Below are 18009 nucleotides of genomic sequence, written 5' to 3' on the forward strand. Positions count from 1 at the left end.
CATTTATTGAGACCCACAACATTTATGGAAACAAATAGATTAGGGCCTAGTAGTACCAGTCAAGCGCTGTTACTTAACTTCTTTCTGCACCAAACACGGATTTCTTGGCTATGTTTCACCATAATAGGTGGACAGTATTTATTAATTTTTAACATTAAACGATGCATTTATCTTTAAGAAACAGTAACTGCCCAATAACTTAATGTTTTTTTTTTTGTTGCTTGACTGGTTTTTGAAATTGTTCCAACACCAGCAAATATATTTCGTTGTAAAAAATTTTATAAAAATTTGTTTTTGTATTTTATTTAGCTATAGATATTTAAATATATGTGTCAGATAGTAAATTTTCTGACATCATAAAAACCATTACAATTGGATACCAAAAAAAATCATAAAATATCATGCTTATTTCAAATCCCAAATTTTACATTTTCAATAGTTTTTTAAAGCAAAATTTCAAACAAATTTTAAAAATTTTATTGAATCTACTAAATGATAAATGCGGATTAAATATGCAGATTTTAAAGGTTATCTATTATGACTTAACGTGGGGAAAGTTTTGAAATTTCGAGGAAAATTGGTTTTTGTCACAAATTTGTTAAAATGATTTCTTAAAAAATAATTCGCATCCTTTTTTCAGTACTTAATTTCAGTTAATTTCTTAAAGTTAATTTTCTATGAATTTGTAATTTTAAATTTCTAGAAAATGTTGTATCTAAGGGTCAAAATTGTCTAAGATGGCAATGTTAAACCTCTATATTTAAAATTATTAAAAATATATTGAGTGTATGACTTAAAAATCATACACTCATTCTAAATACTTTTTAACATGTATTACATTTCATGTCTGGCCGCATATTCTGGGCGTTTTTCTGCAAAAGATAGCTTCAAACGAATAAGTGGTGTTGGGTACAGATTTCATGTGATGGTCAGTTGCGCTATCGAAATTAATATTTGGCTGTGGTGTCGATTCGGCTGTTTAGCCGAGCTTCACATACGATCTCTTACGCTCTGGGTTATTGTAATGGATTCACTTTTCTTCGCATGTAATGATTCGGTGCAAAACTGATTTTATAGCGATCAAGCATCATTTCGAACATACAAAATTGTCTTCCAAGTTCTCTCAGCTTCAATTCGTATGGTACCCAATTTCCCTGATTTTGGATGAATCCTACCGCATGGTAACGTTTTAAAATTGCTGACAATAATTTTAGCTCTCAATAATTTTGCATGCTATTGTTGAGTTTGACAATAATCTTTATGGAGTAATGCCTCCAATTCTTGGTCTTCAAACTTTTTTGGCTGGCATGGGCTATCTTTGTCTTCCGTGTCAATATCACCACTTCTTAAGCGAAAAAATCATTTCGAAAATATTGAAACTTCAAAGTAATTGTGTAACCACTAAACGTTAACAGATTTTTTTCAATTTTCTGCACCTGGTTTTTAATCACAGAGAATAATTTTAGACTTTTGGAGCACCGAAAATCGAATAACTCCAATATGATGAAGATGGCCCCGAAATTAGATTCTGAGTTTCAATTTTATAACGAGTGTCACACTAATCCAATCCCGCACTCCAAGAAATTCGAAAAAAGTAAAAACAAACAGGCTAATGTATACTACGTATATTAGGGTGGCCCAATTTTGAAGGTATCAATGAACCCAACTAAAATAAAAGTTTAGTTGGCTGGAGGAGACCATTTCGCAAAAGTTTGTGTTCTGGCGTCTGTAATTGGTTGATGGATAAAGATATCCTTATTTTAAAGTTTTTATGATTTTGTTTAATTTCGAAATTCTACACCTTTTTTTTGGTACAGCCTAATGAATGTGTATTTAAAGCACACATAATAATAATACTATTGTGGTTGGTTTTAGTTTGCTTGCAGCTATTTGTTATTTATTTTCGTTTACGATTCTGTTTTATTTTTCTTACCCTCTCCCTTCTATTCAATATTTCACAAATAAATTCATATGTATAAACAATTTGTTTTCATTTGCTTTTATTTCATGAATTTTTTGCATTAGGACTTTGCGTTTTTCTGCAATATATTGCTCATTTTCTTAAATTCTTTTAACCATAACCATTTATTTTTGTTTTATGCATTAAATTGTTGTATCTTTTCATAAAAGTCAAACCAAAATTCCTGACAAACAAATTATTGGTATTGCCGATGGTCACTAACAACTTATCTAACCCCAATGAGTTATAAATCTTTTACATCGAGCCGACAAGTTACAATTTACAACTGCAGTTTACACATAAATGAACACGACTACATAACTGTCAATTGCATTTCGTTTCTAGGAAATCAAAACAGAAATTGTAGTTTCTGGCAAATACTTTATGGGAAAAAGAAAAGATTGTATAGAAGAAAAATTTAGGAATTTATGTATATGGAAATTCCAAAACCACTTATATGTGGTGTAGGAAAACAGTTTGCAATCATATAAGTGTTAAATATTTAATAGAGACTCGAAAATAAATTTGAATCACTGTAACTATATCCACAAAATAAATAGCAATAAATTTATATGTAGTATGAACACACTTTGCACTTTTTGAATTTTCGATGCGTAAAACGAAGGTTGAAAAACCAAGTCCTGCAGCAATATCGAAAGCAAAACTGGTAAAGATTTTCCATTCTATGGAGAGATTTAAAAAAAAAAAAAATTTAAGTAAAATTATAAATTTTGTTAGACGTTTCTCCACATAAATAATTATAACTCAAAAAGGCTTAATCCGATATTACTAAATTAATATTCAAAAATTTAGAATTTACATAACTTTTAATCCATTTATATATTGCGTTTCAATCGGTTCAGTAGTTTCGGAGTTATAATAAGAAATTGAAGCAAAAAATATATTTTTTACGTGAAAATAGCAAATTTTTTTTTATAAAAAAATCATGAAAAATCGAAAATAGCAAACATTTTTCAGATTTATTGCTTAATCACAAAGCCATATGTAATAGGCATCAAATGAAATATCTATCACAAACATTCATAGATAATTTTCGAATTTATTCACAATTAAGTGAATTCGCTCTTTTTCCCCGAATTTTAGTATTTAGTTTGATATACACAAAATTGAGTAGTTATTGATCTTCTTCCGATTGATTGAATTTTGAAAACATTTTCCCCATGCTATTTACAAATTTTGACATATATATTGCGTTTCAATCGCCTCATTAGTTTCGGAGTTATAATAACAAATTGAAGGAAAAAATATATTTTTTATGTGAAAATACCAAATTTTTTTGTTTTTAAAAAATCACGAAAAATCGAAAACGGCAAAAATTGTTAAGATTTATTACTTTGTCGCAAAGCTACGTGTAATGGACATAAAATGAGGTATTTATTACAAACATTCATGGATTATTTTCGAATTTATTCACAATTGAGTGAATTCGCTCATTTTCCCAAAATTTTAGTTTTTTTTTGTTTGATATACATAAAATTGGGAAGTTAATGTTCATCTTTCGATTCATTGAATTTTTAAAACATTTTCCCTGTGCTATACACACATTTTTACACATATATAGCGATTCAATCGGCTCAGTAGTTTCGGAGTTATAATAACAAATTGAAGCAAAAAATATATTTTTTAATGAAAATAGTAGATTTTTTTATTTTAAAAAAATCATGAAAAATAAAATACGGGATATATTGTTCAGACTTATTAGTTTATCGCAAAGCCACATGTAATAGGCACAAAACCAGATATCGGTCACTAAAATTTGTGGATTATTTTCGAATTTATTCACAATTAAGTGAATTCGCTCATTTTCACAAAATTTTAGTTTTTTGTTTGATATACACAAAATTGAGTAGTTAATTTTCTTCTTTCGACTGATTGAGTTTTGAAAACATTTTCCCCGTGCTATACACATATTTTTACACATACAAGATTTCAATCGGCTCATTTGTTTCGGAGTTATAATAACAAATTTAAGCAAAAAATATATTTTTTACGTGAAAATAGATCATTTTTTTGTTTTAGAAAAAATCATGAAAAATGGAAAACGGCAGAAATTGGTCCGAGTTATGGCTTAATCACAAAGCCACATGTAATGGGAACAAAATGAGATATTGGTCATAAACATTGATTGGTTCTGTTCAAATTTATTCACAATTAAGTGAATTCGTCATTTTCACAAAATATTAGTATTTTGTTTGATATACATAAAATTGAGTAGTTAATGTTGTTCTTTCGATTGATTAAATTTTGAAAACATTTTTCCCATGTGTGAACCAGCACTTGGTTAAGTATTTTAATCTTATTAATGAAAAATTTCTTTAAAATAGTATTTTTGACATCTGATCATCATGGGTTACTGAAGTTCAAGTATTAAAATATATTAATTGTTTAATAGTTACAATTCAGTAGATTGCAAAAATTCTTTTAATATTCAATTGTAATCTGTTGTATATTTTAAATAATTTTTATATAAATTGATAAAATGATATATTAATTTCTCTAGGTGTTGTGCATTCAACTAGAAACTTGAATTTGTAATTTTATAAAAGATTTAAATTAACCACATCATCATATATCCTCACAGTATATCTTTGTACATACATACATATTAGATATATTATTGTTTACCCACAAAATTGACTTGATTTTGACATATCAAATTTTACACATAAAACAACTAACACACAGCCACTTCTAAGGACATGTAGATATATAGGATTGCATCCTATCAATTTTCAAATGTGAAAAATTATGTGTGTTTCTGATGTACATAATATGGATATATGTGTTGTCATATATCCTGAATACATTTCTTTGTGTAAAATTCTCTGAATATTGAAATTGTATTGTTGCTATTGGTGTAGTAGCTTTCGATCAAACTGAGGCTGCTGTTGATTTCACAGTTTGACAACAGCTACTAACACTTGAGGATAAGAATTTTTGCATATTTCATACTGAGCTTAAGTTAAGTTATAAACACTAAAGGAATAAATGAGCAAACAAAAAGGACATGCTAACAATTATAAAAACATATTAGGGTGTTTTTTCAAAATCTAAATGAAAAAAAAGTTGTAAGTTAATGTCTGAGAGAATTCTTGTTGTCAAGTTATATTGTGGAATTTTATGGGGATCAATTTTGTGGAAGAACTGAGTTTGACCCATTTTCCAAGAAAAAGTTCTTTCAAAAAGGATTCATGGACAGGTTTTGCCCATTTTCAATACCAAACATACCTTAAATAGACAGTATTTATGGAAAATATCTGTCAGCTAGCTCTTTTATTTATACTTTGACCAAAAACTTGAAAATTCTAATAAAATGTTCCACCCCAAAACATAATTCGTTTTTTTTTAAATACAATGTACCTAATATATTTCCAACCGAAGTGTTTTCGGAATTATTCAACATATTAACAATTCTCCCATTTTATTATCCATCCCTATATGTTTCAACAAAAGTATTATCTGAAAGTTTGATGATATTAATATCCATGTAGTCAAGTACATATTTATATATGTAAATGTAAATATCCCAGCAGTTAAGCAAGTAATCAATGTATCCCTTATAGACCGTAATTGTCACTAATGTCTGATCACTTGGCTGGCTCTAATTTATATATTTTGGGTTATTTGACACGTATTTGCTCTTTTTAGTGCAGAGAGAAGTCAATTGGTTACTTTATACATCCCAGGTAAGATAGTTGTCAGTTAAGTGTCTCTAAGTATTCTAGAGTGTAGTCACTTAAGCATTTATTTTGTACTACACATATTTTGTGGATAATTCGTATAAACTGCTTTTATACAAATTCTGTTAATATTGCCAAGTTTTTACCTTTTAAAAACAGTGGTTTATTTCCTTTAAATAAAACGGATACTTAACGGATATTTAAAATTGTAACAACTCTTTATTTATTCAAATTTGCAAAAAAAAATTGAGTAGTCAATTTCTTTTAATGTTCACACTTTAAAAACACACTTTATAATGTACAACTATACACTGGTAATACTGTTGATGTTACTACTAACAGCATCTATCATAAACTAAAACACCGACAGAAAGTGCATACACAGCGCCATCTTCGTTCCAGTAAATTCATGAAAGTTCAACTCAAAGCTTTTATTCAATGTTGTATGTTCCACAGTTATTTTAATAATATCCACAGATATGTTAATAATGTCTACAGTTATGTTAACTGCTGTTAATCGGCCATTAAACAACATTGTCCACAATAAGAAGTCTCCAGAAATAGAAAGGTTAAGAAACATGATTCAACTTTAAACCATCTTTAACTGCATTTTAAAACGTAGTTATTTTGCCCACCAGTAATAATCTATTGAAGAGTTGTCGGAAGAAGGTGTTTTACAAGCAATAGGTTATTGAACTGTCTATGATATATCTTTTAAACTGATTGCTTGGGATCAATTAGAACTAGGGTTTTTATCCCGGGAATTCCAGGTACAAATTTTCCGAGAATTTTGCGAATTTTTCACTACCCGATTCCCGGGATTTTTAGTCGGGAATCCCGGGAATTAAAAACTGACGAGAATACATAGAAAACAAGTTAGAGCTTCACCAAAAAACAGTGAAAAGTTTTTTGCTTATATCTTGGCAATAATAAACTGCTTATTATTATTTTTATGAAAATTTAAAAAGAGAATTCATTATTTATAGAATTTATTTCCTATTGAATCATTCTAATTTCTTTAAATTTCTTCTTCAAATCCATAACAAAATAGCTCCAAAAATTCATTAAATGATTAAATTTTTTCTTCAATTAAAATCTAGTACAAAAGTTTATTACAATTTTTTTCCAATTTATTTTGGAAATGATTTGATTTAACAAAATTTTAATCATTCAAAGTTTGAATAAATTCTGTTATTAATTAACTTTAAAATTAATTCAGTTTAAACAAAGGCTTTGGAATGAAACTAAAAAAATAAATATTATGAATGGATTTATGGAATGAAAGTCTGATATTCTTTAATTACGGATTAAGATTTTTGTGAATTAAGCACAAATTTTAATAATTAATTCAAAGCTCTGATATTTTGTAATTATAACACTAAGTTTTTTATATGAAATTTGGCTATAATATTCCTAATTTACAGTATCATTATAGATTTCGAGAATAGCCGAAAAAAATGTAGAAAAAAATTTTCCGATTCCCGGGAATCAAAAAAAGTCGGGAAATTAAAAACCCTAATTAGAACCCGTACATATTAAAATAACTTGTTATGTAGCTGATCAAGTAACCAAATTAGGTAGCTAGTAAGGTAACTGACTCCAAGTAATCGGTATGTGAATCCAACACTTTGGACCAGCTACCCAATAGTCTTATTGTAATCCAAAAGGACATATTGTAATCTTAGGACATGAATATGCTAAAATAACTAGTCTTGTAGCTAGTTAAGTAACTAGTTGTCACCATAAATTATAAATAAAATCACTAGTTGGAAGCAGTCTCCTAGAACGGCTGGGTTATGCTTGTACGTGCAAATATGTGTATATATAAGTAAATTGTCGTGTATGTACAATATATACTTTACAAATATATAATGTATATTAAAGTAGAGCATGTAAAAGAACAAAAACCAAACTAAGTGTTTATTATCTATAAGGAAATTGCAATTTTATCACTTGCTGATGACTTTGGTAGCAACTGTTTGCATTCTATCTATATATGAGTGAAAATGTATGCACATATTTATAACAGAAGGACAGTGTGTGTTGATAATAGTGCTGCAAAGATATTGAGTAAAGGATAACGGGTATTTGCATAGTTTGATGATACTAAATAGCAAAAAGTAACTACTTGATAGATTTAACTAAATCCTTCGATTTGATGCAAATTTTCGGCGTTAGAGTACTATATCAATTACTAGTTAAAATTAGGATTCACATGATTGTAGCAATCATACATATGATTGCAGTAAAAAAGCATATATTTGTGACAACCATTTTTAAAATTAATTTTTAATATAAAAACAAAATATTATGATATAATGATTCATCATGAATATTATTGCCATAAACATATATTTATTTACTACAATCATATATATGATTGCGACAACCATTTGAGTATTAACTTTACCATATTATAGTTGCCACAATCATATAAATAATTACTGCGACTATAATATTGTTAAAAAGATTTGAAATGGTTACAGTAACCATGTACAACTATATTTTTTTCTCTAGTTGCAGTAGCGAGTAATCAAAAGCTGAAGTTTCTATTCAACTATGTGTTTAAAACATTTTACATATGAGTGTGTCTGTCTGCATGTTAGTTTGTTGATTTTAACGGATATTAAATTAGTTTGCACTTCTGGTTGTAAATTATATTTTTTTTGCAATAAAAATTTTGTCTGTATAAGTGGTTTTATGTTATGTGTCTTTTAACTTTTGACCAAATGTTGTGGTTGCAATCATTAAATAAATGTTTGGCCATCATCAATCAATCAATCAATCGAACCATAAACCAAACAATTAATTAAATGATCAGTATTGAAATTATTCAATTGTTTGCTTTTAATTTAAGTAGATTGAGGAAATAAATATGAGATGCTTGTTATTCATTTGATGTCGGTTTAATATCATTGGAAACCACTAAAGCATGCTGTCGTAAAAAGATGTAAAAATTATATTGGTAATTATAAAGGTGGCGATAAAAACCTGAAAATTATATGTTTTATTTAATTTTTTCCACATATACTGAGATATAAATCATTCCTTTGAGCAAAAATCTAGTGAAAAATTCGAGTCAGTTGTTGAAATTTAAATATGTATAGAATTAAATGATGATCAAACACAAGAGACTGACTGATTTAAAAGTTGCATAATGCTTTCAAATAGCAGTGTCTCTCAAACTGTAACATATCTGTGGGCATTATTAACATTGAATAAAAGCTTTCAGTTGACCATTGATCGTAAGTATGGCAAAGCTGTTTGCTGCGACCGTATATTCGAATTCGAATATTCAGTTAAAGAACATTGTAGAAAGTACACCACAGATGGCGTATGTATTAGAAAGCTCTAGAATATACGAGCTTTGACAGTTAAAGAGCAATCTAGAGTGCAGATGACAGATGTTATAAATAGTGGCAGAGGTTGCAGTCGTTAGTTAGTTTATCAGAGACGTTTTTCGAATAAACATCAACTGAGTGCCTTAAAGTGTGCTGTATTTTTCAAGTGAATTCATGTACTTTATAAAGTGTGTCTGTATTTCTGCGAATTTATAAACGTGTATAAAAAAACATTGAGTGACTATTTAATTCTGTGGTTGTTGTACATTTTAAATAAATAAAGAGTTGTTACAATTTTCAAACTACTAAACGGCTTTTATTTGCAATCAAAAGTATCCGGTTTATTTAAAGAAAATAAACCAACGTTTTGAAAAGGTTAAAACGTAACAATATATATATTTTTCTTTGAATTAGCAATAGAAAAACAATTTTTGGTTGAAACAAATTCGGGGTAAAAAAATGTCTCCCGATTTTACCCATTTTCGGTAAAAATTTCTATAACTTTATAAAAGTCTTTGGAAAGGTCTTTATAATAGCTTTAATTTGATATCCATATTGTCTATGTACATGACTGAGTAATCGAGATATAAGTAGTTCAATATTAGGTCAAAAATTCGAGGTAGCCTTGGTTTTTTGCTTATATCTCAGCCATTTGTGGGCCGATTTACCCGATTTTAAATAGCACCTGAACCGGGACTAAAGCCGATAAATTGTTGTATCAATCATGGTTGTATGTTATTTGGGCGCTTCGGAAAGTTGATTTCAACAGACAGGCGGTCATGGCTATATCGACTGGACTTATTTGCCTTCATGTTTCAAGTGTCACTAACAACGATACAACTCAAAATTAACTATTTTTAAACTTAAAGGTTTTACTGACTAACTTTTTTTTCTATCGCGACATTAAAACAGAATTCATTCGGCCAAAGATGGAGGATATTGATGAGGACCAATACCTTCATGTTTCGGTGGTCCTTTGTATTAAAGGAGTAAATTTAACAGTGAGTGCAGCAAAGAAATTCAGCCACATTTATGCAAAATGGTCAGGGAATTTTTCGATAAATTTATTTATAAAATGTCCAGTAAATGACGGAATTTCAAATTTTTTAAACCATATAAATTTCTTGAAACACAACTACGATTTATTTGCTAAAATTTTTCTACTAAAACATACATAGTTTACTCTCAAATCATCTGATAAGTATTTAAGAATCTAATTCATTTATATTACTTCATTCTAAAAGTCATTCACCTTCAAACACGATTTTCATCTAATGTTTTCAAAGCAGCAATTAAAGATCCCGCCGTTTTAAAGACCTGCAAAAGCAAGCGATTTAAAAGGTTTAAGTTATTTTGCAGTCAATGACTTCTATGGTGACTAAATTACCCATAAATATAAAGTCAAGTCCACAACAAAAAAGACTCCTTTTAATTGACTCTCTTTTTGTGAGCGCATGATTGGTATTAAAAGTAAGTTTTTACATGATTTTGGCAATTGACTCCAGTCAAATGCAAAATAGATTTCTGGCGCCACTTGCAAACTCTGTAAATGGAATAAGTAAAAAAAAAATATAGTCAGTCAAGGGAAAACAAACAAATTACCAGATGACAGACAAAAATGGTTTGCAGAGAAAATAAAAATAAATAATAATAAAATAGTTTGAAGTGAAATCTTTAAAAATTATTCTTGTAGAATTTAACTAGCAATTTTCAAAGAAAACAAAAACACAATTTTATTTATGGCTTTCTGTAACAAAATTTTGAAATTGAATTTAAATTTTTTTTATTATTCTGTTGATTTCTAATGAAATACTAAACATAACACTCACTTACCTCATCCCTTATCCTCTGACCATTGTAACAATACAATATCAATTGCATGGCCACCGTTACCAAAAACAAGCCCTGATATGCTGCCACCGCCAACGATTCACTGGGACGACTCAAACGAAAAACCAAACAACAGATTTCCGTACAAGAGATGATGAATTTAATGAAAATTATTTCACCATAAACTTGATTTAGTTTTTCGGCCAACTTTAGGGTTTCATTATGATATTTTATGCATGACTTGATGCTTTTCATGAATTTGAGAGACTCATAGCCATTACCACTAGTTTTCACATCAAATGCATTGGCAGTGTCTTTGAAACGAAAGCATAGTATATGAAATTGTGCCGAAATATTACTTACCAGCCATGTAAATAGAGTATCAATGGCCATTGTTATGCCAAATAGATTGTAGATACTTAACATATTCCAAAAGTATACCAGAGAGTAGCCAGGTATTTTCGTATGACTCCAGAAGTAACTTAAAATAAAAGGCAGGAAAGAAGAAAAAATAACATGTAAATATGAGTTTTGATGTAAAATTTATCAAAATATTGATTACACAGGGCAACAAAATCAAAAATAAAATTAGAGTCTTTTTTAACAACTACACAATTTTTATGTATTGTGGTTCCAGTAGTACAAATAAGGTCCAAATTTTAAATTCTATGGAGATATTTTTTTAAAATTTTTTGTTTGTAAAATCGTAATTTTTTTTATGTTTCTCCACATAATTTATGATAACTCAAAAAGGGTTAGTCCGATATTATTAAAATAAATCTAGAAAAGCTTGGATTTACATAGCCCTTAATCGTTTGTATATCGCGTTTTAATCGGCTCAGTAGTTTCGGAGTTATAGTAACAAATTGAAGCAAAAAATATATTTTTTATGTGATAATAGCAAATTTTTAAGTTTTAAAAAAATCATGAAAAATCGAAAACGGAAGAAAATGTTCAGATTTATTACCTTATCGCAAAGACACATATAAAAGCAACAAAGTAAGATATCGACCATAAAATTCTACAGATTATTTTCGACTGTATTCACAATTAAGTGAATTCACTCATTTCCACCAAATTTTACTTTTTTGTTTGATATACATAAAAATGATTAGTTAATATTCTTCTTTCGATAGATTGAATTTTGATAAGATTTTCCTCATGCAATATACAAATTTTTACACATATATTGTGTTTCAATCGGCTCAGTAGTTTCGGAGTTATAATAACAAATTTTTGCAAAAGATATATTTTTTACGTGAAAATAGCAATTTTTTTGTATAAAAAAAATCATGAAAAATCGAAAACGGCAGAAATTGTTCAGACTTATTGCTTAGTCGCAAAGCCACATATAATAGCAACAAATTAAGATATAGACCATAAAACTAATTGGATTATTTTCGAATTCATTCACAATAAAGTGATTTCGCTCATTTTCACAAAATTATACTTTTTTGTTTGATATACATAAAATTGAGTAGTTAATGTTCTTCTTTCGATTGATTAAATTTTGAAAACATTTTCTCATGCTATGTACAAATATTCACATATATATTGTGTTTCAATCGGCTCAGTAGTTTCGGAGTTATAATAACAAATTGAAGCCAAAAATATATTTTTTACGTGAAAATAGCAAATTTTTTGGTTTTAAAAAAATCATGAAAAATCGAAAACGGTTGAAATTGTTCAGATTTATTGCTTTATCGCAAAGCCACATATAATGGCAACAACATGAGATATCGAAGATAAAAATCGATTAATTATTTTCGGATTTATTTACAATTAAGTGAATTCGCTCATTTTCCCAAAATTTTACTTTTTTGTTTGATATACATAAAATTGTGTAGTTAATGTTCTTCATTCTATTGATTGAATTTTGAAAACATTTTCCTCATGCTATGTACAAATTTTCTCATATATATTGTGTTTCAATCGGCTCATTAGTTTCGGAGTTATAATAATAAATTGAAGCCAAAAATATATTTTTTACATGAAAATTGCAAATTTTTTGGTTTTAAAAAAATCATGAAAAATCGAAAACGGTTGAAATTGTTCAGATTTATTGCTTTATCGCAAAGCCACATATAATAGCAACAACATGAGATATCGAAGATAAAAATCGATTAATTATTTTCGGATTTATTTACAATTAAGTGAATTCGCTCATTTTCCCAAAATTTTACTTTTTTGTTTGATATACATAAAATTGTGTAGTTAATGTTCTTCATTCTATTGATTGAATTTTGAAAACATTTTCCTCATACTATGTACAAATTTTCTTATATATATTGTGTTTCAATCGGCTCATTAGTTTCGGAGTTATAATAATAAATTGAATCCAAAAATATATTTTTTACATGAAAATTGCAAATTTTTTGGTTTTAAAAAAATCATGAAAAATCGAAAACGGCTGAAATTGTTCAGATTTATTGCTTTATTGTAAAGCCACATATAATAGCAACAACATGAGATATCGAAGATAAAAATCGATAAATTATTTTCGAATTTATTTACAATTAAGTGAATTCGAAACGTTTAAAAATTTGCTATTTCTAAAAATCCACTTACATACCTCGCCTTATACGGTACTCGTAAAACCAACTCTCCAGTTGAAACATAAATATATACAGCTTCAATAATCGGATTTGAAAAAGCCAAAATAGCTGCAATTGATACTACCGTAAAATATATTGTACAAAATTTAACATCTCTTGTGTTTTCAGAACGTATCATCGGTAATTCAAGACGAGCAGCTGTAAAACAAGAAGAAAAAACATAATAATACTCAATCTTTAAGTTTCTAAACCAAAACTTACCCTTTAAATTGCCCAATTGCACCTCACGTATCATTTCAATAAATGACATTCGCTTGCACAAGAATATAATCATTTTCCAAATGGCCAAAAGCGATTGACAGGAAAGTGCTAGAGAATCGGTTACCTCAACATAATCATTCCGATTAACAAAGGCATAATGGATAATGGCCACAACATGGCAGATGGCAAAGAGCAAGGGCACATAACATAGAACAGGTCGTGTTACTACATGCTCAGGCTTTGTGGCTTTCGAATCAATTCCGCAAAGGAAAAATGAAAGTTGTTGTATGTAGAAGTAGCGTTTAACAACCATTTGATATTTGAACTTGAACAAACAGTGGCTTTGACACAAATGAATGGAATTTTGAGTGGAATTCTTTTTAAATATGCTAAAATAAATCAAAGGGCGCAAAACGAAAGTGGTACACGTGCTATTTATAATAGAACGGTATGTAGGGAAGGGTTTAACAAAAAAAACGGGCCTTAAAATATGCAGCAAAAATGTTTTTACACATTAGTACTCTATGCAGCAGATTGATAATATTCTAAAAAATATGATATTCAAATATATGATAAAATAAAATAAGTATGAAAGTATGGTCGGTCAATACCGACCATATAATACCCTGCACTAAGTAAATGTGCAAAGACATTTTTCTTTTAAATGTCACTAAATTATATTCGTGAATGATTTTTGAAAGTCGGTTTTGTCTTTGGGCCAAAAACATTGTATGTTCCAAATTGTTTTCGAAATATTTTCAAAATTTTTACTTTTCACACAAGGTTTACATGGACTGCCAGCACGGACGGACGGACGGACGGACATCGATTAGTCGACTCTGAAAGTGATTCTAAATATAAATATATATCGACGATAAAATGTTGACACTTCCTACTAAATAACCTAGTAAAAAGGACCTTTTTAATTAAGGCCTCTTTCCTTCTAAGGCCTTACTTCCTCCACTTGATTTATAACTTTTATTTTCACTACCAAACAAAGGTGTCATTAAAGCCAATTTTCGCAAAGCATACATTAAAAACATGCCAAACCAAAAAAGCCAGCCAACTACTGTATAGTTAGCATGTACACATAATGCACTCGTAACTAATAGTTTTGTAAAATTTTAAAAATCCTATTTAGTTACCTTCCAAATGATGATATACTAAAATTTATATTATTTAAGGCAAAATATTGAACACATTAGAAAAAATGCACTTGTTACGCATTTGCTAGTCAATGGCAATAAACTAAAACTACAGAATTTCAATTATAGATTATTTAATATGCGAAGTATTAGGGCGGTCCCACAAAAAAAAACATTATCAATGTATGTAACAAAATTTTAAGTTATTTTAAGATACTGATTAATAAAGCATAAGCCCTAGGCGCAATTTTAAAAACATGTCATATCAAGTTAAATTTGAAATAAATATATTCCAAATTCTATACTTTATAATTAAATATGAAAATCAGAATATTTTTGCAAAAGCACCCACCATTAATGCTAGAATAAAAGTTTTGAAAAATTTACTTTTATTTTAGTTGGAAATATGGATAAAATATATGTTTAATTTCATTTAATAGAAGCTACACTACTAAGCGTACATACATATGTATGCGGTGGCCATTATATTGGATTGGATCTTTTGGCTTTTTGTCGGTCCCAAGATATACATTTTTCTCCATCATCTAACCAAATGCTGAGTTTTGGATCGAAGTACCATTTATTAAAGTTTACCATACCCTCATAATGTGTTACATCACAATAGAATAAAAACCAGTACCATTTATGCAATTTTCTTTTATGTAGCTTCTAAATATTGTAAAACTATACAGCCTAACTACAAAAGTCTTAAAGTCGACTTTAAGTCCATAAAGTTGACTATTATTTTAAATTTCGTACCATAAAACAAATTTCAAATATAATTTAAAATATTGTTTTATTATTTTGAAAAAAAGCTTTTTGTTTTGAAATCTTATGTACATTTTGTTTTTTTAATTTACATTCATTGAAAAATATTTTCAATTATTTGATAAAGTTCTATTTTAAAATAAAGTCGACTTTAACAAAAATTAACTTTAAAATTTCTTTCATAGTTAGGGTAATAGATTTTACTTCCATTTTAACACTTTTGATTAAAAAATAGAAAAACAATTTCATTAACAAAACAATAACAAGAAAAGCTGTTTAAAAAGTGCTGCATTTCTACTCTTTGCTAAAATTGAGGGTGAAACATGTAGCATATCTTTGGGGTTTTAGGGCAACATTATTTGAAAAGAAAATGCTTTACGCTTACCAAACTACATTTTATTCAGAAGAGAACACACAAAAGAGTTAGAGGCAGTATAAAGGCATCATTTATGCCAGAAATAAAAACGCCATATGACTTTTTTCCATCTTTCTGGCAACATATGGATTCCGAGCCGAAAGAACAGTACATCTTTTAAGGCCAATAAGGAATCCAGCAAATTTCGGATACTCTGTATCAAAGTGAAGCGCATCTCAGAGAAAGCGTACTGCATCGATCGAAACCAATATTAGTCAGACGGGGCACAGTCTGGACTATAAGGTGGGTGAGGCAAAATTTTCCAACCACTTCTTTCTAAACAGTTTTTAACAGGGTTTCATATCTGGTCGCATATTCTGGGCATTTTTCGACCAATGTTTGCTTCAAACGAATCAGTTCGGTACAGGTTCCCTCAGATGGTCTGGTCAGATTACAGCAGCCCATAATAGATTGGAGTCTTTTGCTTCCACCAAATACAGAGAATTACCTTAGCACCATGGATATTTGGCCGAAGTAATGATTCGGTCCAAAAAAGACTTCCTTTTATAGCATTCAAACATCACTTCGGTCACGCAAAATCGTCTTTCAAGGTCTCTCGGCTTTAATTCTTATGGTACCCAATTTCACTGCTTTAGGATGAATCCTGCTGTTCGAAAACATTTAGAAATTGAGTGTGACAACAATCTTCATGAAGTATTGCCTTCAATTCTCTGTCTTCAAACTTTTTGCACTGGCCTGGTCGATATTTGTCTTCCGTGTCAAAATCAGCACTTCCTAACCGCATATACCATCTCTCCCACGTTAAAAACGATGGAACACACTTGGTGTGCTTCAGCGGCAAAGAACAGTAGAAATTTCGAAGATATTTTGATACGATTTTCCATATTAATCTTTTTCTCTTGAAGACTATTGAAAATTGCTGAAAGATCCATTACTCACCTAGCCCCCAGACAAATTGTTTTTCGTAATAAGGAGGAGAAAAGCTTTTCTTATTTGACATCTCTGTAATTGCGCATTATGTTTTTTATTAAAACTGGTTTCAGCACCCTTGGTGGTGAGTAGGCGCAGTATGCAATTTATTTTATTGCCATTATTTATTTATTTTACTTTGGTGGCGTTTCAATGCTATACCGCCGAAGAAGGGCGCTGTGATAAATGTTAGGTATTAGTAAACTAATAATAATAATAAACTGATGTTGTTTGTTTTTTGGCAGTGGCTGGTAATCGAACCCAGACTTCGAATACCATATTATATTTAATGATCAAATGCGCTAACCAATTAAGCCACAGCACCCTCTAATGTTGGACCTTGGGACCATCGAAAATCCAAAAAGACATAAATAAGGTCCACCCTAATGTACATACATTATACATATATGTAGTTGTATATAATACCGAAAAGTATCTAGTTATAAATAAAACAACTGTAAGTATTACATATATATACTTAAGGCCTATAACCAAATGATTGTGAGAGAGCCTCGCAATTACAAACAACAGGGTGAAACAAAATAAGGAGAAAGTTTTTTTGCTGTCCTTGAGTTCTTAAATAAATGGGTATCATTTGTTTGTCGATTTTAAATTTGTTTGATTTTTTTCTGTTTTTAAAAAGCAGAATGGCTAAATCAAGGATTCTGAGTAAAATATATTAAAATTGCTTAGAATTAAACAACTACTGGTTATATTGTTATAATCAAATCTGCACTTGTATAAAATTTAAAACTAAGTTTGAAGAAAAAAACTGAACAATTTAAGCTTCCAGTACCTGATTTTCACAAAAGGCCAATACTTCCGCTTGATGGGGTGTTTGTAAGTCGAATGTCAATGTAATTAATTATAATTAATTCATATTAATCATCAATTGGATGTTTTTTTCATTTTGTGAATACCAGTTACTTTTAGGTACAGTTTATAGTAATATCGTTTAAATTTCGTTTCAATTGTATACGTTCCCGATTTACCCTACTTCGGAGCTTTGCGTTATATCTGAATAAACCTTAAACTCGTATGATGACATACCTCATGGTTTATTCAGGTATAACGCAAGACTCCGTACTTTCTCACACTCTATT

At 29.2% G+C, this 18009-nt stretch overlaps 2 protein-coding genes across 2 annotated transcripts in view; one reads left to right on the forward strand and one right to left on the reverse strand.

The window, feature by feature from the left end:
- The window catches only part of LOC135960733 (mucin-5AC-like), a 431448-nt gene that overhangs the window by 303203 nt on the left and 110236 nt on the right, over nucleotides 1-18009 (forward strand). The gene's annotated exons all lie outside the window — the stretch shown is intronic.
- LOC135962388 (odorant receptor 45a-like) lies at nucleotides 10257-13961 on the reverse strand. Its single transcript, XM_065514298.1, has 5 exons — nucleotides 13649-13961; nucleotides 13405-13585; nucleotides 10836-11313; nucleotides 10390-10545; nucleotides 10257-10319 (listed from the first exon to the last, which is right to left on the reverse strand). Exons 1-5 carry the CDS (start codon nucleotides 13959-13961, stop codon nucleotides 10257-10259), a joined length of 1191 nt encoding a protein of 396 aa, XP_065370370.1.

Source organism: Calliphora vicina, chromosome 5, assembly GCF_958450345.1.
Source record: "Calliphora vicina chromosome 5, idCalVici1.1, whole genome shotgun sequence".
Lineage (NCBI taxonomy): Eukaryota > Metazoa > Arthropoda > Insecta > Diptera > Calliphoridae > Calliphora > Calliphora vicina.

Excerpts from the sequence above, each read along its gene's own strand:
- LOC135962388 (XM_065514298.1), bottom strand. The coding sequence starts at position 13,961 with ATGGTTGTTAAACGCTACTTCTACATACAACAACTTTCATTTTTCCTT. Across the intron at positions 10,546-10,835 it reads GTCAGAGGATAAGGGATGAG|AGTTTGCAAGTGGCGCCAGA; the intron begins GTAAGTGAGTGT and ends TTCCATTTACAG. Across the intron at positions 10,320-10,389 it reads ACTTGACTTTATATTTATGG|GTCTTTAAAACGGCGGGATC; the intron begins GTAATTTAGTCA and ends TTGCTTTTGCAG.